At 55.4% G+C, this 16,010-nt stretch overlaps 3 protein-coding genes across 3 annotated transcripts; 1 reads left to right on the top strand and 2 right to left on the bottom strand.

Annotated features, from left to right (window-relative positions):
- The first annotated feature begins 4,726 nt into the window (after window positions 1–4,726).
- BKA78DRAFT_179603 (uncharacterized protein) lies at window positions 4,727–5,657 on the top strand. Its single transcript, XM_066883395.1, has one exon. It carries the CDS (start codon window positions 4,806–4,808, stop codon window positions 5,277–5,279), a length of 474 nt encoding a protein of 157 aa, XP_066742146.1. The 5' UTR covers window positions 4,727–4,805; the 3' UTR covers window positions 5,280–5,657.
- Window positions 5,658–5,886: 229 nt separating this feature from the next.
- BKA78DRAFT_254825 (cystathionine beta-synthase) lies at window positions 5,887–7,544 on the bottom strand (the record flags this gene model as incomplete). The annotated part of the gene is made up of 2 exons (XM_066884935.1): window positions 5,887–6,522; window positions 6,573–7,544. The coding sequence occupies 2 exons, from the start codon at window positions 7,542–7,544 to the stop codon at window positions 5,887–5,889; spliced, it is 1,608 nt and encodes a 535-aa protein (XP_066742147.1).
- A 2,531-nt stretch (window positions 7,545–10,075) lies between these two features.
- BKA78DRAFT_355081 (uncharacterized protein) lies at window positions 10,076–11,377 on the bottom strand (the record flags this gene model as incomplete). Its single annotated transcript, XM_066891840.1, has 1 exon — window positions 10,076–11,377. The coding sequence occupies one exon, from the start codon at window positions 11,375–11,377 to the stop codon at window positions 10,076–10,078; it is 1,302 nt and encodes a 433-aa protein (XP_066742148.1).
- Between the last annotated feature and the right edge of the window lie 4,633 nt (window positions 11,378–16,010).

Raw genomic sequence — 16,010 nt, forward strand, 5'->3', positions numbered from 1 at the left:
GACGGATGGGACGGGGTACGGGAACGAGCAGAAACGAATGACGGTCACGAAGGACTGGATTACATCCAGCGAATGACTTGCAGAAGGGAAGGAACAAGTCTTTTTTGCCCGGTGCAGACTGGCTCAGCGTCGGGGTTTCTTAGTGTCACGTAAACAGTTTCTTAACGATTCTTCGTCTCTCCAAATTGTTTCTACCAGCTCACTCTTCTCTGATGCGTTCAATTGAGGGTTGAGGGGGCAGGCGAGCCGCCACGTCAGCCCGCAGGACAAAAAGGAAGACGCCTCGGAGGCTTCAGCAGTTCCTCGCATCGGCCTTGGTCGGGGACAAAGCATGGATACGTAATGAGGCTGGTTCTACTTACTTCGCATCGTAGCTTTGGATGCAGCGCATGTCTCGACCGCCTGCAATTCTTACCACCACTTGTGCTTTTTCCATCTCCTTTTTCTCTGATGCGAATGTCCCACGGTATTGGAACCATTTGTAGGCGCACTTGAACCCAACTGAAGAGAACAAATAACTTGCAGCAAGGCAAGCTGGCGACAGATAGACCGACAGGCGTCCCGGCGTGGTCCGACTTGACCACACATCAGCTTCATGGCAGCTCATTGTCAGATCAGCGCATCCTCCAAACCAAACGTGCGGGCAGACTTTGGAGACCTGAAGGACGCAAAGTGAGGAGGGCATCGACTGTCCAGCTAATTGGTTTTTTCCCTTGGTTCACGCACGCATCTCCACTGGACCGGTCTGAGACGCACGATACGAGTCCAATGCCATCTCGATCTCAGGCAGTGGGTCGGTCCAGCCTCGTTGACTCGACGACACAAACAACACGATGCACGCCATAGTCTGCAGCTCAGTTGCGCCTCGAAGCCTCTCTACAACCCACACCGTTATCGTGCGGCAATGGGCGCTCTCGAATGTATCGTTGCGTTGCTGCTGGCCAGCTTGTTGCTGTTGCTGTGCCGCCAGCCTCCTCAGTTTGCTCGCCCAGCCCAGCCTTCAACACAGCCAGCCACCGCCTTCCTGTCGCCGGTCAACACAGCTTCTGCTGTGCGACCCGCCAGGGCATCGCATCCAGCCCCAGCCCAACCACCTCAGCCCCTCACCACCACAGCTCGCATGTATGGTACGTACATATGTATGTAGGGAGATGTACATCCATCGATCGCAGCCCATCACAGGTCGTCGATGCGCGCCGCCCTGGCCCAGCAAAATAGCCGTCCACTCGACCCTCCGCGTCTGGATGAGTGGATATGTCCCGACAGCCAGACCCGACAGATGGTGTATGCTTCAAGACGTACATGTGCTTATACGAGCTGCTGCCCACTGATTTTTTCGTTTGTTTCAACCGTCACCCTCTCCTGTCTCCGCCTTGCCTTTTCAGAACTCTCGATCCAGCATCCAGCCGAAAAATAAAATCTTGTTTCATGTTGCTTCAACCACCCCTTCCTTCCTGCTCTACATGCTCTCTGCTTCATGCCGTTTCTCTCCTTCTCCCATCCCTTCCTTTGCGCAAGTCTTGCTTGACTGCATCATGTTTGTTTTGCTTTCCGGCTTCGTTTCCACTTGACTGCATTGCCTGCCGGCCTGCCTTTGCCACGGCGACAAACCAGCCAGCTCTCTTCCGTCCGTCTCCTCTGCGCCTTCTTTCTCTCACTTCCAACGTCCGCACGCCCACCGCCTCGTCTCGCCCCAACCAACTCTCCTCGTCTTGGCCCACACGCACACCTCACGTCTTTTCCCAATTGACATGACGTGCGTGCGCCACGCGGCGCCAACGACCTACGCTTTCGCAAAAGGGAGAAATCGCGATCTTCGTCGCCTGCTCGTATGTAGTGGCTCATTCCAGCTCCCTCGCCTCGACAGCCACCGACCGCACCACGCACCCGCGCCACGTCACAGACAGACAGAGAGACGCTTTGATCAGACACCTGCCTACCTGCCTGCCTGCCTAGCGAGCGACGTTGGGTCGTTGGTGCAAAAAAGGTTCGGGCCGGCCCTTCGCCCAGCCAGCTAGCCGCTGCCCGCCCACCTTACCCGCCCGCCACCATCCCGCTCGCTCGCCGCCTCACTACTGCTGCTCCATGGATGTCCGTCCATGGATCACGTCACGGCCGTCAGGCACGTCGTGTCATCCACGGCCGGCCGTGCGTCACTGGGCCCATTTCGTATGCGACGTGCCCGAGTCTAGTCTGGCGTGCGGCTTGAGCAAGTGCCGGGCAGAATGGGCGGGCGGCCGCCACCCATGTGGCCAAGGTAAGGTGCGTACTAGCAGGTAAGTAAGCAGATAGGTTCGTTCATGTGTGCGCTAGGTACATAGGTCGAGGAAGCGGTTTCGTTCAGAACAAAACCGCTGCCATCTGTCATCTCCAGGTACCCATGCGGGGCGAATGGGCGGGCGCGGAGCCGGGACCGCTCGAGGTAGGCAGTCGACTTGGCTGCAGTTGGAGGCACACATCAGGCGGGACTGTTGGCACAATCATGATGCAGGATTGACGCCTTGCTGCTTGCTGGCGCCTGCGACCTTGTTCTTCCTCTCTACATACTGCCGGTCGTCTGTCTCTGCCTCTTTTGCCTGCTTACCGCTCTTTCAACTACGCCTGCCTCCACTCCGCTCCCCAGAACACAGTCACTGCGTCATCACTTTCCGCCGTTTTGGCACCGGCGCCCAGCCAAGTCACGGCTGCTGGCCAGCCCAGCCAAGATGATGGTTAGGTTGTCAGTCGGTACTATCAACCAAATCACTTACTGCCATCTCGGGGGAGACACATCCACCTCACGGACTTCGGAATAGAGATCCAAACCGCGCATGCAGGCGGCAAAATGACGGCGGAGATGGACGACGACCCTTGCTTCGATCCATCATCTAGTGCTTTGTGTCGACGATCGGTGGGCCAGCAGCAGCAGCAGCAGCAGCACCTAGCGGGTACCGAGGCTGTTGGTCTGTTTGTTTGTCCGTATGTACCATGCGCTTTGGAAAGGCGTCCTCGCGTCTCTCTCTTCCTGAGTGTTGGGAACTGTAGCTTTACCTGCACAGTTCTAGATCGCGCACGTTGTGTTGCTGCTTGTCTCTATGGAGGAGCTGGAGCAAGTCCTTCGTTCTAGCAGTTAGTCAACGCCGCGTGGCTCGGAAATAGACACATGGCGTGATTGCTACTTGAGCTGAACCAGACAGACAATATGACGCGAGCATGGCCGGTCATGCCAGCAGAAGATGGGAGAACGGAGTCGGAAGCACTAGTTGGACTGCAGTGCTTAGGCGGCGCAAAGACAGGCGCGTGCTGCTTGCTTCTCACCACGTAACTACATGTAGGAATGATCGTGAGAAGACGTTTTCTGTAGTCTGCGCACCACCGCTTTGCGTGCCAACACCCTATGCAAACGACGTATGGACTGAAGAGCCAGATGAATCGCGTTGTACATGGCAAACCGACCTACGACAAAGGCCAACTCCAACGCCAAAGCTGCTTCCACACCACCATTTCGACCTTCGAGTCCGCCACCATTGCTCCCACGCAAAACGCCAGTTTCCATCCAGCCCGCCTGGAGATCAGTCCACCATCGCCATCAATTCAAACCATGCCAGCCAAACTCGCCATACATGGACTGTATGCACGCACCAGGGCTACGGCTAAACAACATGAAAGGGGGAAAAAAAAAAGGAAAGGAGAGAAGAGAAGTAGACCGAATACTACCTACCTCATCAGGCATCGAGATCAACTAGTTTCCCGCACGACGTTGATTACACGATACGGCGCGCGAGTAAGTAAGCCACTTGATTGGCCGGGTCTGACGTTCGCCATCACATATTAAACTGTACTGTACTGTACTGCACATAGCGGCGATGGTCCTAACTCCTACATGTCCATCACACCTTCTACAACGAAGAGCAGCCGCCGGACGCCGACATGGGAAAAATCCAGGAGGTCAAGAGTTGGTCGCCACGATGGGTGGCAATCCTGGTATCTCTGTCTGTAACTGTGCATTGCACAATGGCATACAATACTTCTCCATACATGCTCTCTACCACATGCTTAGAACCGCCACCATTCACCACGACCACCGCCGCAGCAACCACCGCGTCAACGCCGTCACATACATCATATCCATCTCAACGGTTCCATGCAACCCTATCACCACCAGCGCTTGATTGCATCAGCAGGGACGGACGGATAGACAGACAGGCAGGCAGAGTTGTGGCTCAGCTCGTCCAGAGACGCGTGGCTGGCTGAGCGAACGGGGCGATCGATCATGCAGGCCCTGGACGGGGTGGGTAGCGATGATGGGGTTGGAGGATGTGGGATTTATGGGGGCGGTTTGGAAAGGGACGCGCGAGCTTTGGTTGGTTGGTTCGTTTCATGATCGGTCTTCCCGGTAGTGTTGGTGTTTTTGTTTGTGGATGGTGTCGTGCGTGGTAGTGTTGGAGATTATGGCGGGCGGACGGACGCGAGCGATGCGATGTTAGGAGGCGAATAACCTGAGAGGACAGGTTGGACGACAGCGCTGGACAGACCCCCTGATCGAAGATTGAAGCTGCTGAGTGCTGGTCCAAGAAAGTGGAGAGGTGGTCGGACTAGAACATGGTGTAGGTGCTTCGCTCAAGAAGCGCTACATACCTTATGCAGGACATCTGAGTTCCCCTGATTATTGACCGCCTCTCCTGCTCTGAGCACTAGTTAGAGAATCTGCAAATGCAAGTAGTCATCCAACAGCGTCTTCGCGCGAGGAATACATACCATGTCCAACCAAGGCATGTAGCCCCTAAACCTCTCCAAGATGCTCGCTCCTCCTGAGCCCGTTGCGTATGTACAATCCGAGTCAACTGCAACAACACAAACGCAGAACCTCAAACAAGACCGACCCAGCCCACAGAGCAAGCAGAGCAGAGCCTCAGGAGTCAACAGCAGCCACCCCGCCCCCACCCGCCGCCGCAAAATGCAACCAACTACAACATACATACACACATGGCAGAGCAAAAGAGACGAGACGTCCCACCTCTCCGCATCCACTTCCGCCCAAACACACCGCTCTCGCTCGACCATTGATGCGCGCGAGCGCATGCAGCGAGGGGAAAGCGAGGCACTCCAACGACCAGAGGCAGAAGGCCTTGCGCAGGCGAGAAGAAAAAGCAAAGATGCATTCATTCTCCACACCGAATCCACGCCATGGGCGGCAGGCGAGCATGGGAGGAAGAGAGAGCGCCATGGATGTACCTTGCAGGGCGCACATGAAAGTGATGTCAATAATTCAGACCTTCTCCATCTATGTATGTGCGTGAGTGGGTATGGTTGCTGACCGTGTAAGCGCGCGGTAACTACATAACCAGGGGACTGGAGAAGTGGGTGGCTGATGTGCTCGGTTACCACGAAGCGAGCGAGTGATGGCGCAAGACGTGCAGGATGGCAGACGGGGGCGATCGCTCGACTGTGGAGAAGGTGTTTTGGCGAGTAGGTACGTAGTAGGAGTAGTTGCTTTTGCGATTCGAGGTCGTGCGCTCAGTGTCTTATTTTAGACTTGGAAAAGAAACAAGAGAAAGCAAAAAAAGTGCGCATTTGAAAGAACATTGAGATTGACCATCATCAACGCAGTCTAGGTTGAGCAGACTTGAAGCAGGATGTAAAACTCCACCATGGCGATCCATCTTCGCTCTAGCCAGTTAGTTCAATCGCCGACCCGCTCTTCATCTGTCCATCTAAATGCTTGCAAAGGAAAGAAGTAAAAGGGAAACGAAAATGGCAGACGCCGTCTGTTGAAAAAGCAAGCGTCTAACCCTCCCAATGCCCTCCAAACGCCCGAGTTTGCCAAAGACCCCCCTTTCCTTGGCTGTGGCCGTGTATGTAGCTGTATACGCCACGCCTATTTTCTCTACTGAAATGAGCCTCGCTTTAATGCGACCCATTCACCCCATTGCTCTTAGACTGCTTGACCAGATACGTCAATAGATCTACCTTGGTCACGACAGCAGCGGCCTTCAGATTTCCAGCTTCGTCCTTCTCCGTCACCACGGCGGCGCTGTTCCATTCAAAGAACCGGCTCAGCGCCGACAACGGCGTGTCGCGAGTAATCTCGACAAATTCGCGCCGGCGCCTGCCCTTCTCCTTGTCCTCGGCGAGAACGAGGTTGTCCTTGCCCTTGAGGGTGAGGTCACCTGGGTCGCTGACGACTTCGGAAAGCTTGCGGAAATCAAACATGACGTCCGAAACAGGCGAGGTGGGGGTCGCGCGGCCGGACGAGATGTACGAGAGCAGGTTGCCCAGCGTGACGAGGCCGACAAGGCGGAAGTTTTTGGATGAAGAGACGGGGAGCTGGTCGAAGCCCTTGTCGCGCATGGTCTCAATGGCTTCAGCGCAAGGAGAGCTGGATGAGACGGTGGCGACAGGCTTGAGGCGCAGGGAGCCGACTGTGGCGCCTTGGTATGGGTCCTTGACGTTGGTGGTGAGACCGGCGAGCTTGGATTCCACGGGCTCAGGCGGCGTGGGAGGGAGGAGGTCGTTGGCCGCAAGCCAATCGTCGTCGGCGAACTACAGATGTGGTCAGCAAATGTCAGACAAAAGAATGTTGTCCGGCGTACCTTGCTCAAATAGCTGCGGATGCTGTCTGGAAGAACGACAACCACGACGTCATCCTTGCCCAGTCCCAGGTCCTTCACTGCCTTGACCATGGCAGCCATGGCACTTCCACTGCTGCCGCCGCAAAGAATGCCCTCCTCGGAAATCAGACGGCGGGCATACAAGAAGGATTCCCGGTCATCCGTCTTGTACCAAGTATCGACCGAAGTCTGGTCCAGCACATCAGGGATAAAGTCATAGCCGATGCCCTCGACCTTGTAGGGCTCGTTCTTGTGCTCCTCATTCAAAGACTGCGGCAAAGCAAGGATACTTCCGTGCGGATCAGCCGCAATGATCTTGACGTCTTGCTTGTGTTTCCTAAGACCCCTTGCAATTCCCGTTATGGTGCCTCCGGTACCAGCACCAGCCACAAGCGCCGTAACCTTGCCCTGAGTCTGCTCCCAGATCTCTTCACCGGTGCCATATTCGTGTGCCAATGGGTTGTTCGGGTTGCCGTACTGGTCCAAGATGTGAGCGTTTGGCAGCTCCTTCTCCAGCCGCCTCGCCACGCCAATGTGGCTTTCCGGGCTGTCGAATGCGGCTGCTGTTGGCGTTCGGATGATTTCAGCCCCCAGCGCGCGCAGCACAGCGACCTTTTCGGCGCTCATCTTCTCCGGCAGCGTAATGATTGTGCGGTATCCCTTGACGGCGCCGACCAGCGCGAGCCCGATGCCGGTGTTGCCACTCGTGGGCTCGATGAGCGTGTCACCCGGCTTGATGCGACCCTCCTTTTCGGCTTCTTCTATCATGCGCAGGGCGATGCGGTCTTTGACGCTGCCGCCAGCATTGAACATTTCGAGCTTGGCGTAGACGGTCGCCTCAATTCCCAGCGACTGGGGAATCTTGTTGAGGCGAACCATGGGGGAATTGCCAATCTGCTGGGTGATGGAGTCGAGAACGACGGGCGGGATGCCCGGCTTAGTCTTGGAGGCCATGGCGAAGGACGTGGGCGAAGAAAAGGCGGTGGTGGGTTGTTGTGATGATGTTGTCGCAAAGAAAAGTGCCTTGAAGTCGTCAGAGAGCGGTTGGAAAGGGCCGATGACAGGCGCCGCTAGCCGACAAGCTGAGTTGTGCTTAGCACGCCACCTTCTCGCGACATCACCTCTCATCAACTGTTGAATCCACAAGTCACCAGCTTCAGCATCATCAACGACGGAGCTCGAATTTCGTCATGGCCGTCATTGCTCTATCTTATCGCATGCGGGGCGAGCTTTGCACCACCGCTGATCAACCGCGATAAGCCGCTAGCCTTACCGGCCTTCTTTCGGAAAATTCGCCTGTGGAGTCTGGACTCCGGACCATCTCGAACCTTTGCAGTTTGCTTCTCCCTCTCGTGAAGCCGGGCATCTGTGTCAAAGGCAGAAACCATCAAGACTGTCCATTCCCGCTGGAATGCCCTGGCACGATGAAGAATGGAAAACGCCCAGAAGAATGAAATGGCAGAAATGAAAAGGAAAAGTCCAACAACAACTTGCAGAACGGAACACTGTCCTTCAAGATCCGTCAGAGACTGGCCATGGATTACTCAAGCAACGAATGCGCGCACCGATTTGCTCTCAGTCTCCCCGTCCAGATGACCTGGAATTCCTACATAGATCCGACAGCCTGGACAATCGGGGATACGAGATACTAGATTGACCGGAAATCTCTACTCCCACCTGCCCTGTCTTCAACGCACTCCTGAAACCGGACAGCCGAAGAGCCGTCGTGTTAGTGCACGTCTTCCATCTCCCGGCACTCACGATGTGGAGGAGACATGAACACACATGCAGCCACGACCTCGTCTAGCGACGCCCAGCCAAGGTTCGCCATCCTCCAGGCACCATCCAGGGACCCAGTACCCCGGGTCAACGCCGCGCTTCAAGTTCCCACAGCAGGACAGCCGGTCGATCTTTTCATCCAAGCATCCCGCTTTGATGCGGACCACAAAGTCCGATACCGAAGCTGGCTCCGCAATCGCTGGGACTGGCCCGTCTGCAACACGCCGTTTGAACAAAGCCTTGCAGCGCGGTACTGCACCCGGCTTCCCTCTGTCAAATTTCTTTTCTTCCTCCCGCCATGTACAACCCTTGAAACCGCTCCGGCCTTGGTAATTCATGTATGCCCCTGGTTGCGCAAGAGGCGGTGAGCACCCGGGAATGACGAGTAACATGTCTACTTGCATATATCTACATGTAACCCTGCCATGTATGTACATTCATGTGCAGTTTTGGCTGGCAGCGGCTTGCTCTGCGCCTTTGCCCATCTCATGCGGCATGCCTTGGCCGGCAGCCAAAAAGTTACTGGAGCGGATCCTGTCTCTCGATTCATTTACAGTTGCGCCCACCCGCACACATCCGTCGTCGTCAGTCAGTCGACGACGCAGACGAAGCCGCCGCCCAGAGACAGCAGTCTGCCGGCTTAGCCGTTGCTTGGGTCAGGACTGCAACACGCATACGCCACACAAAGCATCAAGCTACATCTTGCGGTCGTTGCACAACAACCATCGCCCGCCCGTCAGCCGCCACAGCACAGCACCCTCCTTCGCCCGCGGGCATCGATATCTTCTCCAGGATCCACCAGGGCAGCCAGATCCTTCAGGGGATGTGAAGCAAGCCTGCGGTGGCGCATGCAACGGCTCGGCTGCCTGTCGCAACGGTGCGGGCACTGGGCGCAGGCCACGAAAATCATCCATATGCATACTGTGGGTTTGCGGCCTTAGTCATCCATGTTGATTGCGCGCGCGGCATGACCAAGGCTTTTGCGTCTCGGCCGGCCGTGGTTGTAAGAGGGGGAATTGACTTCGGCAGTGCTGCTGTGGCTCTCGGATTGGTGATGAGAGCATGTGGATGGAGCGGTCGTGGTCAGCGATTGCCCAGCATCATGATTGCTGTTCGTTCTTGGCCTGCTGTTCACTGAAGCTTGAAGCTTGAAGTTTGACCCCTAGGATGTGTCAGTTCTGCTCGATTGGTCGTTTGCTGCTCGTGAAAATGGACATATTCGAGGACTATGGCGGTAGGTCAGTCTTTCATTCAGTCTCGCATTTTCAGTTCGCCGTCTCAAGAAACTGGAAAAGGACACCTTGTTTTTGAACTATTATACAAGAAGAAAAGCAAAAGACCCCGTCTGCAAGATCCGTCTTTCCATCAAAACTCCTTCCCAATTCAGCCATGATACCTTTGCGTTCTGTCCAATTTTGCAGACACCCCCCAACCAATTTCCGCCGCATCACCACTTCCAGTGTGTATTTCTTCAAGTTCCAGTGAGCAAGACTGCTTCTCGTTCCCCATACCCTTCATCCGAACACCTGTGGTATCGCGTTTTGCGTCTGCCACATATCGAGTTGTTGGCGTATACTTTGGATATGCTCGACATGTAGCCCGATCCTAAAGAAAGACCGCGTAAGTGGCATCAGGCAGCATTACTTATCGCTGTCAATCGTAGTGATCGAGGGACTACGGGCCCTGGAAAACGCGGAGACATTGCGTTAAGCTTGCGGCTGCCTGGTCGTGTCGAATTGGTCGATGTCGTGGTACGTCATGTTGTTCGTGTGCGCCATCCAAGTCTCGATGTCTTGTCTTTTCAAATCGGGCTTCGCATCTTCTTCTCGTTCCATCTCGCGGAGTTTGTCGGTGGTGAGGGACGAAGTGCCGCGGATATGTTCGCCAGTGACGCCACCGCTAGGCTGCTGGGCGCCGTCTTGAACCCGGTCGACCGTGGTATCGTCGGAGGCAAGCACATTCGCCGCCGCGACCAACGCGTCGAGTCCCGAAAGTTCTTCCTGGCAGCTGTATTGGGCGGGCTTGGGGGCGCCGCCGGTCTGCTTGTCTTGAAAATTGTTCGATGGACGAATCTCTGCTGCTGCGAGCACCGCGTCGAAGCCCGAGGTGTCCTCCTTCTGACGACTTTTCTGGCTGGGTCTGTGGGTGCAATGCTCGTGGATCTTGGCCGAGTATGCGGTAATCGTTGAGCTCGAGGAGAATTTGTCTTGCTGTCCGGCGTTGTCCCTTTCTTCCTCTTGGCCACGGAACCTTTTCGCGCTTCCTTCTTCGAGGACGATATCTTCAAGCTGCCTCTTGCCGCGCGCACCACGGTGCCACTCCGGCTCCTGGCCCGGACGCTCTCTGCTGCTAAGCTCGGTCTTTCTGTGCTGATGAGCATGTTGTCCCTGGTTTTCCTGCGGCACATGGTCATCCGTGCCTTGCTCCCGGCTAGGGTGCTCTCCCAAATTGGTCTTCAGCTTGAAGGCCTCGAGCCCTCCTGACTCGCAGAACCGTTCCAAAAAGCCCGGTGCAGTGGTCAAGTATCTTTTGACCTTGTGGACTAAGGCGGCTGCGTCATTCTCAAGCTCAACATCCAAGCGTCGATGGACCTCGTTGCGGTATTGAGGGCTGTACATGCGCGGCGGAGGGCGCAGAGAAATGCCTTGCACAGCCCACTCAAACCAGAGGTTGATGGGCGGATTCTGCCAGATGCTTCCCAGTTCGGCGCTGTTGGGGGTGTAGGAGATCTTGAAAAAGTGCAGGCTCTGAGCTGCGAAGAGCTGGTCTTCAGTTGGAGAGCTCCCGATGAGCGTGGCGAGGGCCGAAACGAGCAACGGATACTCCGTACCATCAAGGCCGACGGCGCTTCTGGTGTATTTCCAGACGATCTCAGAGAGGAATGGCGGGAGGCGCTGCTGAGCGCACTGCAACAAGACGTCGTGAGGAGCTGGCATGTTGCCGGCCGAGCTCTGCTGTTGCTGGTTGGGGAAATGGTGCATCCCGGGCGGTTGATTATGGGCCGACATGGTGTTTGTTGCTCAGAATGGAGGCGGTTGCGGTGTAGGTGTGGCTGCGGTGTTGGTTCTGGGAAGAAAGAGCTCTCGCCTGCTTTTCGTTGCTAGGTGTTGCTGCTGTCTGCTACTGCCGTCTGGCCTCTGCCTGTCTGCTCTGGCTGTGGTCTGCTGGTCCTGGTCCTATACTATCTCCGCCTGCTAGCTACTCCGGTCTCCCTCCACTCGCCCGCCAGCTCAATCTGTCGCCAATCACTCCCCTACGCAACCACGACTCGATATTCTGCCGTTTCAACTTGGAGTTCGCAATATCATGCTGTTCCATTTCGCGGAAGAGATGAAGAGGCGCCGAAACGCTCGCCAGTGACCCCGTTTCTTTCACTGTACAAGTGTTATACTACCAGTCCTCTTCCATGAGAATCGGAAGACATTGATTTTATCCCTGGGCTATTATACAAGAAAGAAGAAAAAGCCACTGTTCGCAAGGTGGCTCTTTTGGCCGGTACCCTCCCACTTCCACCTCAAATAGCCTTTCATTCTGTCCAACTTGCAAACATCCTCAATCAATTGCTCTCATTTCATCCCTTGTATTTGTCATCTTGCATTCAATCTCTATGTCTTCTTCTTCTGATTGGCAACCTCCTGGCAATGTTTCTTGTCCTTTCCTTCCAATTCGTCCTCCATCTTTCCTTTTTGGCTCTTCAAATCTTCTATCCAAGTACCCGCAAAATGATCACGCTGGAAGGACACTGGCTACCGTACCCAGCCGCCTGAATGGCTCCGTTTCCTATGTCCTCGGTGTTTCTGGAAGGAAGTCGTTCGGCAGAAACTCCGGAATCGTTCGCGGGGGCGTTGCTCTCGTCCCCGGCTTTTCTCTCCTTCGTCAGATCCAGCGCTATCGGCTTGGGCTGACTCCACGGCCATTCACCACTCCTCAATGCCCTGGCGCTTCAGATCAGGATCGAAATTATCTTTCTCAGCTTTGGTAATGTTATCCGCGCGGACAGATGCAGAGACGCCGGTGCGTCCGCCGTAAACACCGGAAGCATGCCGCTTGTCACCGCTCAGAATCCGATTCCCCATTGCTGTCTTGGAAGCAAACTCATTATTCGCAGCGGCCAACGCGTTGAGGCCTGCAAGCTCCTTCTGGGGGATTCACTGCTGGCTGAGCCTGTGAATAAGACCTTGCGTATCGCCGAATGCAGGCTGCTAGTCGCCGTCTTGGATATGCTTGACCGTGGCATTGTTTAAAGCGGGTATCTCAGCCGCGCTCCGTCTCGGTGTTGGCAGTGGTAGGAGTAGCAGCGTCGGTCGCATACTTGGGCGTCCTGGGCGTCTTCGGAGTGCGGGCAGCAGTCTTCTTGACGGGGTACATAGCCTCATCATCGTAGCCGGTGAGGATGCCGCTCTTCGTGGGAGCTACTGTAGCTGGGACTCTTACCAGCCTTGGCATTGTTCGTTAGCTTCGCAATGTGGTGGATGGCCGCCTTGGTGTTGATGTCTACCTGTAAGAAGTCAAGTCAGCAAGAGCTTGGGGGAAATTACCAGTCAGAGAGCCACATACCAAGGCTGCACCCGACGCATCGAAGCCAGAATGTCCTTTTCGTGGGATGGGATACTCCTCAGGCTGTGGACAAGGAACTTGCTGTGCTCAGCATCGTTTGATGCGCGGACTCCTGCCGCCGCAAGCAATGGATTGAGGCTCGAAACTCTTGCTCATGGCCCTGAAGGTTCGGCTTGCGGACATCGGGCTGGGAGACGTGGCGCGAGAATGCGGTGATTGTCGACTGTCATGAGACTTGTTCTTCTTGTGGTGAAGGAAGGGGCGAACGTCTGCTCAGCACAGTTTAGGAGGATGTCGAATGAAGGCTCCTCTGTGGCTGGTCCGGATCTGGACGGGAGGTCTGGGTTGTTGCGCGATCCTGGGAGAGGAGGCAGCGCTGATATGCTGCGGGCTTGTTAGGTTCGCCGATTCTTGTGGTGCAGAGGTTTTGGTGAGCAGTTTGGCTTTGGGGTGCATGTGTTGTGGCGCGGAGATTGAAGTGACGATGCTGCCTCAGGTCGAGGGACCCTTAAAAAGTGGACCAACCAGACGGCGAGCGCAAAGAGGTTGACGTCCGTGCACCGTAAAAATCTTAAAGCGCGTACTGATTTCCCTACGTTCGAAGTTGCCAGAGGGCTGCTGCGATAGGTGGACACTGGGCCCTGGCGCAAGACGGGGAGGTGGTGATGGACCCTGAAAAAAACGGACCAACCAGACGGCGAGCGCAAAGAGGTAGGGCCGTGCACTCCTCAAATCTTGAAGCCTGCGCAATTTTACCTACGTTAGAAGTTGCGAGGAGCTGGCCCAGTTTGGCCGTGGTGGTAGGAGGAAGGGGCTGGGGCTGTCGAGGCTGAATCGCTCGCCCGTCACGGGGGCTCGCCGGGCAGGCGTCACAACAGCGTCACCTCTTTCGATTTCCATGAAAGACAATGAAAGAAGAGTCCTCTTGATCCAAGTCTCGGAAGTTATGAGAGGAAAGGACTAACTCACGCCGGCATGCCAACTGGTTCCTTTCTTTTCGGCAAACTCTGTTTCAAATGCAGGGAATCTTTCAGGGGCAGATTTTGGCTGAGGGCTGCGCTGCGGCAGGCCGGCGTGCCCGAGTGCAAAGTCGTCGATCATAATGATGGAAGGAACACGACCCGTGGACTGGCAAACGCTATGGCTCTCCAATTTGATCTGCTGAGGAAAGTGGTCAGTTGAGAGAGCTCGTCGCGGGCGGCATTGGTCTTCTGTTCGGGCTCATGGGGGCCCTTGAGCGTGCATGCATTGATAGCTGACGCCGAAGACGCTTGGTGGACAGCATCCGCGGCGAACTTCTTTCCTCTCTCTTAAATTTGCGGCCTCGTTGTTTTCTGTTTCAAACGCCCTCTCTTTTGGCTTTCTCTTGAACCCCACAGACACTTGCACTTCGGGCTGCTAGGTTGGCTGCATTCCGCCCAGTGCATCGCAGTGTTCTTGGATCTGCACCCCGAGCTAGTGGTCCTGTTGTTCGCTTTCCCTATCCACTTCAATCACCAAGCCCTCTGAACGACTGAACGGATCAAGAGCGGCCAGAGAGCTCACAGGGTACCTCTTGACTTTCTTGTAGATGGCCTCAGCATCCTGGTCCAACGCAGAGCTGTTGTTGACTGCTTCATTGCCCTCGGAACGATGCAACCGTGGCGGAGGGCGAGGCGTTTTGCTGTCAACGGCCCTTTGATACCAGGCGTGGAACGGAGGTGTTTGTCATATGCTTCTCATGTGTGAATGCCTGGGCGCGTTGGCAGTGCTCACGACGAAAAGGCCGCGTGCAGAGAGGAGCTGCTCTATTGTCGACAACAAGGGTGGGGTTAAGGAGAGTGGAGACCAAGATAGGATATTCGGTTGCATCAATGCTGCTCCCGCTGAAGTTCTCGACGATGGCGATGCAGAACGGCGGCAGTTTATTCTGGGCGCGATGTAGCGAGACGTCCTGTGGTGCTGCCGCCATGGTGAGCGGTGGTATGGCGGTCCTTGAGTTGGGGAAATCCGAGGTGCTGGGCGCTGCTGCGAAGCTGGCGGGTTGGTATAGAGAAGCAAAACGTTCGCTCGATGAGTATGAGGTGGTGGTCGCGTGGGACGCGGATATCGTGAGGAGTCGTCGGATTTTCGCGGTGGGTTGTTGTGGCAGGACAACGCTATCGCGAACGGTCAAATCCCAACGTTAGCTTTCTACTCCAAAAAGAGGTCTATGATTGGTACGTCGCTTCTTCCTTCTCATCAGAGGCCCAAAAGTCAGGTTATAATTTGCAAAAGCGCGGTCAGTTTCCATAGTCCTCTGCCTTGTACATTGTATAGTACTGTTAGCGTACTTGGTAAGACTGAGTCGTCTCTACGGACTAAGGGTGCAGTAGAGTGAAATAAAACCGAGGCGGCGGAGAGGTGTTCGAATCCCATGGTTCGCACTGAGGACCCCCAAAAGCCTGAGTTTGGTCCCCACTTCGGTGGGTGATGTTTTGCCCTTTTGCCTTCTCTTTTTGGCCAGACTCCTGCTGCTGCTGCTGCTGCTGCTGCTGCTGCTACTACTGTCACTCTTTTGCTGTTATTGCGCCTGATCCCAACCTGAGGGTCGCCCAAGCAGCACTGTCAGATCTTACCCCAAGGACTTCAGAGTGCCTTCACCTTCCTCCATCGCATCGTTGCTCTTCCACTGCTGATTGTATCCCAAGAACCTGCCCGAGTTTGCTTACCCACTTCGGTGGGTAGGATGTTGCCCTTTTCCCCTTTTGCCCTCCTCTCTTTCCTTCTGCCTATCCTCTATCACTATGCGTCAATCTTTGGGTTTTCCTTATGCTGTCATGATGGCAGGCCGAAAATTCGACTGCTGGCCGTCTTGCACGCGCTCGGCAATGGAAGACAGGGTCAAATCCACGGTCAGATCAACCCTTTCAAAACCACGACAAACCGCGTCGGTCAATGATCGTCTTGCAGGACGTCTGACTGTTGACGTTGTTTTTCTGGTGTTAATTCATTTGCGGCTCGAGCTCGCTCAAAACAACTAGTTCCGAAGCCTCATTCTCTGGATCAGGCAAACGTCTGTTGACGGGAAAACCTCCATCATCGGCGAACAGACCGCACTTCAGA

The sequence above is a fragment of the Phyllosticta capitalensis genome (assembly GCF_038381095.1).
Source record: "Phyllosticta capitalensis strain CBS 128856 chromosome Unknown BKA78scaffold_8, whole genome shotgun sequence".
Lineage (NCBI taxonomy): Eukaryota > Fungi > Ascomycota > Dothideomycetes > Botryosphaeriales > Phyllostictaceae > Phyllosticta > Phyllosticta capitalensis.